The sequence below is a fragment of the Chaetura pelagica genome, unplaced genomic scaffold (assembly GCF_000747805.2).
Source record: "Chaetura pelagica isolate M959 unplaced genomic scaffold, ChaPel_1.0 scaffold1081, whole genome shotgun sequence".
NCBI lineage: Eukaryota > Metazoa > Chordata > Aves > Apodiformes > Apodidae > Chaetura > Chaetura pelagica.
The window spans coordinates 5,464-13,351 of record NW_009952000.1 but is presented as its reverse complement, the minus strand read 5'-3'; the positions used below and the strand labels follow the sequence as shown (position 1 = coordinate 13,351).

Genomic DNA, 7,888 nt, shown 5'->3' with positions numbered 1-7,888 from the left:
CCAAGGGGGGAAGGAGACTCCAGGGAGAGAGGGGTCCCGAAGAGGGGTCTTCAAAGGCCGGGGGGTCCCCAAGAGGGGTCTTCAAAAGTTGGGGGTCCCCAGGGAGAGAGGGGTCCCCAGGGGGGTCTTTAGAGGCCGGGGGGTCCCCAAGGAGTGAGGGAGACTCCAGAGAGAGAGGCGTCCCCAAGGGGGGTCTTCAAAGGCTAGGGGTTCCCCAGGGGGGGGTCTTCAAAGGCCAGGGGGGTCCCCAAGGGGGGTCTTCAAAGGCTAGGGTTTCCCCAAGGAGTGAGGGAGACTCCCAAGGAGAAATGGGTCCCCAAGAGGGAGTCTCCAAAGGAGGGGGCTCCTTAAAGACAATGCGAGCCCCCCAAGGAGAAAGGGGGTCCCCAAGGAGGGAGGTCTCCAAAGGCAGGAGACCTTTGGAGGTCTTCCCAGGGAAGGGAGGGGTCTCAAGGAGGAAGAGGGTGTCAAAAATAGAGGGTCCCCATGGGAAGGCGACTCATCAAGGAGAAGGAGCCCTCTGGGGAAGGGGGCTGCAGGTCCCTGGAACCCCCAGAACACAGGTCCCCAGCCCAGCACCATGGGGTGCTGCTGCTGACCCCCCCCAGGGGCGAGGGCTGCGTGGTCCTGGCTCTGTTTGTGTCCCAGTGAGGTCTGGACGTGGTGAGTGGTCCTCCTTGGTCACCCCCAGGGTGAGCCCCTGGGGGGCTGCACCCTGCACAGCCCTCAGGTGTCCCCAGAGCTCCTCTCCTCCTTGAGAAGTGGCTGAGGAGGAGTCAAGAGAAGGTCCTGCCCAAGGGAAGGCTGCTCCTCATGGTCTTCTTCTCTCCTTCCAGGGGGATTACACCTGCACCTTCACATACTCAGCTCAGGGAGGAACCAACGAGGTGAGCTGGGCACCCTGGGCCTTTTGGTCTCTGGGGCTGCACGGAGTGAGAAGCTGCTGGGGACAGTTTGGAGCTGCTGGCAGGAGCTGTGGGGAAGGGCTGGTTGCACCATTTCCAACCGTGTGTGTTTGCAGAAGTCCCTGGTTGGATTTGCTCCCAGAACGGAAGTGTCGTCCGTGTGTTGCAACGGTGGTTTGGAGGGCCATGACATTTGTCAGGCTTAACTGGTCTATGGCCTGGATGTCTCTGGAGAACAGGGAGTGACATTTTCATACCCCAGCTGTTAGGAAGGGGCCTCGGAGGAGTAAATCTTGTCTTCTTGAAGGTGTTTTTTTTGCAGCTCGTGTTGCTGCTGCAGCGGGTGCTGTGCGGTTCGTACTCATTGGCAAGTCCTGTTAGAAAATCAGGTCCTTTTAGCCTAAAGGGAAATGGCATTTAAACTCTTTTTTTTGCAACTGTACTAATGAATTATGGAGAGGAGAGAGCAGCCAGGCCTTGAGCTTTGGGCAAGGCAGAGTAAAAGGGACCATCAGCAAGTGTTGTGTCATTATGTTGTGTTATTTTAGAGTGGTGGAGCCTTGCCTGGTGTGGGAGGGGAGCTGGCTGGCCTCAGGGGGGAGCAGGAAGCCTCTTACCCTCAGTAACTGGACCTTTCCCCTCCACAGCAATGGGAGATGAACATTGGAGTCAGTGAAGACAACCTGCTCTTCTCCTGCTCTGTCTGGAGGTGGGTGCTTTGACCCCCAACTCTCAGAGGCCCAAGCAACCACAAGGCAGGTGGGATCTGGGCCAGGGACTCTTCCTCCTGGCTGGCTTTGCCTGCTGTGTCTCTGGGTGGGTTCCTTAGCCAGGTGGTGGTTGGTAAATGCTGTGTTTCCCCCTCTCCACCCTCCGTGGCAGGAGGGAGCCATGAATCCTCAGCTTGTCTGCACCTCCACGTCAAAACCTCTTGCTTTCTTCTTTCAGGCCCCAAGGGAAGTCTTATCTCTTCTTCACGCAGTTTAAAGCTGAAGTGAAAGGAGCCAAGATAGAGCATGCCATGGCTTATGTAAGTCCCAGCTGATCTCTGGGAAGCAGGTGTGTGGGAGGCTGCTATAAAACATGAATTGGAGATGGAAAACATTTATTAGACATCTGTGCAATAAAATCTTCTCCATCGCCTCGCTAATTAGGGAGCAGTGGCAGCCAGGAGAGGCTGCAGGTCGGTTCTCCTGCCCCATCTTACTCCTGCTCCCTCCATTTTTTTTGAGGTTTGCCTCAACAAATTGAATGTGAGAAAGGAAATAAAAACCTCTGCTGGTGTTTTTGGCTGGTTTGTTCTTCCCTTTCCCAGTCCTCAGTGGTGAGGCTGTTCAGTCACCCGAGTGACACCAGTTTCATAGAAAATGAGAAAAGAGCCAGAGATTTTCCTTCAGATTTCCCACGTGGTTTTAATTAGTTCACTCCACGTTATTAAAATACAAACTCATTCTTCAAAATGTGGTGTTTGTTTGCTTTGAAGAGCTTCTGGGGTTGCCTTACCTACTTTAAACCTTCTTCCTTCCCAATTTCAGTCTCAAGCCGCAGCGGGTGGACAAAGCGACGTCCCCTTGAAACAGGAAGAATTTGAAATCACTGAAACAACAGGTCAGTGACTGAGAGAAGGAAGAAGGGGCTTGGGGTGGGAGACAGCAGGATTTTGTGGGTCCTGTCCCAGTGGGAATGTCCCACTGTGGAGGGGGGAAGAAGGGGTTTATCACAATGTGCTCGTCGCATGCTTCAGAAGGAAGTGCAGTGCCCAGTTTGCTGCCTTTATCATCCTGGAAAGGACCCAGCAGGGCTGTTTTGTTCATGCTTTACAATCTGCTTCACCCTCTGCCTCTTTTACTCTCTTTCTAGTGTCTCACAGGGAAGGCAAGTTCCGTTTTGAACTGTCCAAACTCATGATTGTAGCAAAAACTCCCCGTGACGAGCTGTGACCCTGGGGCCAACGCTGGGGAAGATCATGGCAGATAAAGAGGATTCCTTTTTAACTGCAGGGTTTGGGTTGGGGTTTTGTTGTTTTTTGTTTTGGTTGGCCAAACAATTTCTGGTTTTCCATATTGAAATGTGCCAGGGTCCAATACAAGTGGGACTTGGAGGTGTTAAGACAGATGAATTCTGTCTTGTGTCAGAGTAACAATGTGCTTTGCAGCTGGAAACCTCCTCCGAGACTCCTGATGTGCAGCCAGGCCTTCTGTCACCCTCTTTCTGCTTGGTTGATCTGCTGAATATGGTAAAGCTGCCCTCTAACAGGGGCTCCTTATCTCCCTAGTTAGGAAGGGTAATGCAGAAAGATAAGTGGCTGGATTTAAACATGGTTTGCTCAAGTTGTTAACTCTCTAGTCGCTGGAGGGAGAACAGGATTTCTGTGACAGGAGGAAATAATTAAATTGGGTGGGAGGGGGAAGGAAGGAAGAAGTAGAGTTGGCCAGAACTGTCTGACTCCTTGTTGAGTGTGGCTACCAAAGGTCAACACTGCCAGGAGGGTGTTCAGGACTAGTGTGGAGCACAGGTTGGGATAACCTGGCATGGAGAAGGCAGAGCTGCTTATTCTGACACAAGCCAGGAATCCATCTGAGCAACACTTGCACACCTCAGCACAACTGCAGGACTATTTTCTACGTACAGAAGTGGGGGGTGGTTTTTCTTTTTTAAGATCTAGAGTAATACCAGTGAGGGAATGTGGAATTCCTCTCCTGTGTAAATACAAATAAAGAAATAAAGCATCATGCTCTTGCCTTGAGGCTGCTCTGTGACACCCGCCCTCTCCAGCTGGATCCCCAGTGAGTGGCACAACCTTTGGTGTTGGCTTGGCCAGGTGGAGCTGAGATGCCCTGGGAGAGGCTGGAGGCTGTGGAGGGTTTCCAGGGGCTCTGCCCACCCCACAGGAGTCACAGCACCTGAGAACAAGGTTCAGCTGTAAGTTTGCATCACTCAGCACTGTCATGATGGGTGCTCTGCCCAGAGGTGATTCCCTGGGAGCTGCTTTGCCCAGTTTTTGGCAGGCTGGGGGTGCTTTGCACTGGGGATTTTACAAGCTCTGTTGTCCAAGCTCTTCTTAGATGCTCCTTTCTCTCCTGTGCAGCTCCTCCTGGATCTGCAGACACCTGCAGAGAGCTGATGGGTGGGGAATTGTGTCCCCTGAGCTCCCAGCTGCATTCAGGGCCCCACAGCTTCCCTGGGCAACCTGTTCCAGTGTTTCACCACCCTCAGAAGATGCTCATTTTTTTTCCATTTTTGCCCTTGGAATTCTCTTTTTAGTGGGGATGCAGAGGAGCAGGATTTGCTCCCATCCTGGGACCCCAGCCCTGGGTTTTGCACCATTTTCCTCTCACTGTGCCCCAGAGCAGGGGACAGGGAGGATAAAACCCCAGGACACAGACAAGCAAATCACCAATTCCAAACCCAACTGCCCCTGAGGTTCATTTTATCACCAACCACATGGAGCACCCAGGCCAAACAGTTGAGTTTATTTAAATAACTCATCAGGGCTACAGAGTTTGCTAAAAAAAAAACCCCAAACAAACAAAAAAAGAACAACCCTAACTCAGTGGAGGACACATGAAATGTCTGAAATGCTGGGGAGAACTTTGGGCAACCACTGAGGAAGGTGTTGGGGCCATCACCATGGTACCATCATGGAGGGGGAGTTGGGTCTTGGATGAAGGGGAGTACCTGGGATGCAGAGACAGAGCAGGACACTCCAGCTCCCTCCCTGCCCCGAGGGACAACCCAGGTGAGGTGGGATCCTTCTGCTCTCAAGGACTTGTCTTTCAGGAGGTCGAAGCCCACACAAGCCTGGGCAGCACAGGTCTGGACTGGGATTTGCTCCCACCATGTACTGGAGCTACTGAAAGACAACCTGGGGCACCACAACCCTCCACGAACAGAGTCTCACAACCCTTCATCCAAGCAACCCTCCACCCACTCAGAGACACCTTAGAGGTGTTACCACCATAAGTCTTTGGTCTGGTTTTCCCCCAGGAGGGATGTGATAAGAGTTCAAGGTGAGGAGTCCAGTTCATTGGACTCTGAGTTAATAAGAGCACTTGGGTGGGCAAAGGAAATCGAGCTGGACAGCAGGAGCCCAGAAGCCCTGGATCACCTGGGAAGGACTCAAGCCCAGCACAGGGTGGGTTTTGCAGACCCTGGGCAAGGGTTAAAAGAAGTCAAGAGGTCGAGCCTTTTGTAGAAACAAGGAGCAAACGAGTTAGCACAACACAGAAGAGGACAACAAGCCTGGTGCTGGTCAGAACAGGCACAAGTCTTGTCCTCGGTCTCACAGGAGGCAGAGTCTGGCAGCAGCTGGTGCTGCTGCTTCTGGCCCACCTTGGCCAACTTCATATGCTGTCCTCCTCCAGCATCTTGTTGACCCCTTCGCAGATCCTCTTCAGGTGGGTGCGATAGGGCTCGGCCGGCCCGTAGAGCGCCGAGAGGAACTCGTAGTCCGCAAAGTGGTTGAAGACGTGGTTGATGCGGGAGTGGGACTTGGCTGTCAGGTGCCCATTGACAGCCTGGTGCAGCAGGTCCCTGCACTCCGTCAGCACCCCCGACATCACCCTCCGGTCGAAGGTGAAGTCTATCTGGTGGAAGCTGACAGCTGTCATGGCCAAGGTGTGCACCTTCTTGCGGAACCGCTCCATCACCAGCAGCTCCTCGGGGCTGAACTGCCCGTTGCGGTAGAGCACGCCCAGCTTCATCACTATCTTGATGAGGTTTTTGATGATCTTCTGGGCCTCCTTGCGGTTGTGGGTGTACTCCTTGGTGGCCCGGTACAGCTCGTCCAGGATCTCGCTGCTGGTGTCGTCAATGAAGACGTTGGCGATGCTCTTGGTAGCCATCTTGCTCAAGAGCTTCTTCTGGGCCTGCAGGGCCAGGTTCTTGGTGCTGAAGGTGTCCATCTCTGCAGGGGGAAGAGACACACACACAGCTCAGCCCATGCCTGGGTGCAGTTCCCACCTCCTCCCCACGTGGCCTTTTGGGAGGAAAAAGATCATCTGAGGCCAACAGCAGGACCAAGAGGAGCTCCTGGGGTGCCCAGGGCAGGTGAGAAGCAACCTCATGCCCCGGTTTTGTTAGTGGGATGAGTTACACGTTGTTCCCACCTCCCTTCCCTGGAATTCTGGGGAGAAGCTTCAGCATGACGGGAAGAACAAGAAGTGAGGTCTCCCTACCTGAGAATGGGCCTGCAACCCTCCATCATCCCCACCTCCCTCCTGCCACCAGCACCGGCCTCCTCCTGCTGCAGGAAGAACTCTTGCCCCATCGTTTAATCATTTTTCTTCCTTCAAACCTGACTCACTTCCTGCAGGGCGAGCTGGGGACAACCCAGGTGACAGCTGAGTCACCCCCTGCAGCCAGCACAGCCACACGGCCCCTTTGCTGGGCCCACCCACAAGTCTCCAAGTCCTTTTTCCCCCTTCTCCTGGTGCTGCCTGTCCTGGGACACCCACACCATCTGAGCTTGGACTCATCCTGCCACCACCTCAGCTTCCTCTGAGCCAGCACCAGCATCACATGGTGATGAATAATTCATCAAGGTGGAACGTTCACCTACAGCCCAACTCCCCCCACCGCAGCAAGGACCTCATCAGTCATCAGAGGCTGGAGCAGCTCTGCTCTGGAGAGAGTTGGGGGGTTCAGCCTGGAGAGGAGAAGGCTCCAGGGAGACCTTAGAGCAGCTTCCAGTGCCTGAAGGGGCTCCAGGAAAGCTGGGGAGGGACTTGGGACAAGGGCAGGGAGGGAGAGGACAAGGGGGGGTGGATTAAAACTGGAAGGGGGGAGATTTAGGAGAGGAGGAGTCTTATCTGCAGCCCTCTGGTGATTATAGTGCAGAACCAAGTCTATCCCCATCCCAGCAGCCCTACAGACCCCTGGACTGAGCCACCACCCAGTCCTGGACCCCTCCAGGGATCCTTGATCCCACTCCTACCACCACAGAGCCCACGCCAGGCTCTGGGGAGCTCACCCTGCCTCTCTGCAGACCTGGGACACCCCGTGGTGGTGGCCGAGGCTCCATCTCCCTGCAGCCAGTCGTGCAGGGGTGATGGTGCAAGAGACACAGTGCAGGGGTGAGGGTGCAAGGGAGAAGGTGCAGGGGTGATGGTGCAAGGCAGAAGGTGCAGGGGTGAAGGTGCAAGGGAGAAGGTGCAGGGGTGAAGGTGCAAGGGAGAAGGTGCAGGGGTGAGGGTGCAAGGCAGAAGGTGCAGGGGTGAGGGTGCAAGGCAGAAGGTGCAGGGGTGAAGGTGCAAGGGAGAAGGTGCAGGGGTGAGGGTGCAGGGGTGAGGGTGCAAGGGAGGAGGTGCAGGGGTGAGGGTGCAGGGGTGATGGTGCAAGGCAGAAGGTGCAGTCTGAGCCCCAGCTTCCTGGGTACCTCCCGGCCATGCTGGCTCTCCCAGCCCAAGGGTGGCCAAGGCTCTGCAAGGGTGTGAACCAAGTGAGCAGCCCTGGAGCTGCCGCCGCACGTGCCGTTGTTTGCAGCCCCCCCAGCAAACACCCGGGTTTGCAAGGATGGCAAAACATTGATTTTTTTTTGCCAGCGTGAGCTTCGAGCTGGCAAATCAGCCAGAAATGACAAAGCAGAGGCTGCTCTGGCAGAGCCCTCAGCTGCTCCCCAGCAATTCGGGTGCGTTTAACACCCACAGCACCGTGTGGGAGATGCTGGTGGAGCTGAGGCCGGAGGGACGGGCAGGATGAGGCTCCATCTTCCCTCCCTTGGAAAGGGAACAGAAACGGACTCTCCCGGGGGCGGGCAGCAGCTTCAGGAAGGAGCAGGGCTTTTTCACAGGAATTCCCTGTGGTTGCTGGATGTCCTGAGCTCCCCGCCGGGAGCGGTGCCCGGATAAATAGGAATTCCCACACCTGAGCTCTGTTGGGCAACTGCAGCCACAAAGTGACTGCAAACTCCACCTCCAGAGCCCAGAAAAGCTGGGAAGCACCAGCTCCTGCCAACTGCCCTGCACACCCACAGCTCCCACTCA

General features: G+C 55.1%; 2 protein-coding genes across 2 annotated transcripts; one reads left to right on the top strand and one right to left on the bottom strand.

Annotated features, from left to right (window-relative positions):
• The first annotated feature begins 486 nt into the window (after window positions 1-486).
• On the top strand, window positions 487-2,845 carry LOC104393037 (chromosome unknown open reading frame, human C19orf10). The gene is made up of 6 exons (XM_010002498.1): window positions 487-585; window positions 837-887; window positions 1,553-1,614; window positions 1,854-1,935; window positions 2,441-2,513; window positions 2,766-2,845. The coding sequence occupies exons 1-6, from the start codon at window positions 487-489 to the stop codon at window positions 2,843-2,845; spliced, it is 447 nt and encodes a 148-aa protein (XP_010000800.1).
• A 2,403-nt stretch (window positions 2,846-5,248) lies between these two features.
• On the bottom strand, window positions 5,249-5,821 carry TNFAIP8L1 (tumor necrosis factor, alpha-induced protein 8-like 1). Its single transcript, XM_010002438.1, has one exon. The coding sequence runs from the start codon at window positions 5,807-5,809 to the stop codon at window positions 5,249-5,251; it is 561 nt and encodes a 186-aa protein (XP_010000740.1). The 5' UTR covers window positions 5,810-5,821.
• Window positions 5,822-7,888: the final 2,067 nt, after the last annotated feature.

Bases quoted from the DNA above. Each gene is read 5' to 3' on its own strand.
- LOC104393037 (XM_010002498.1), top strand. From the start codon at position 487: ATGGGAAGGCGACTCATCAAGGAGAAGGAGCCCTCTGGGGAAGGGGGC. The intron at 586-836 runs GTGCTGCTGCTG...CTCTCCTTCCAG, and splicing joins CCCCAGCCCAGCACCATGGG to GGGGATTACACCTGCACCTT. The intron at 2,514-2,765 runs GTCAGTGACTGA...CTCTCTTTCTAG, and splicing joins TGAAATCACTGAAACAACAG to TGTCTCACAGGGAAGGCAAG.
- TNFAIP8L1 (XM_010002438.1), bottom strand. From the start codon at position 5,809: ATGGACACCTTCAGCACCAAGAACCTGGCCCTGCAGGCCCAGAAGAAG.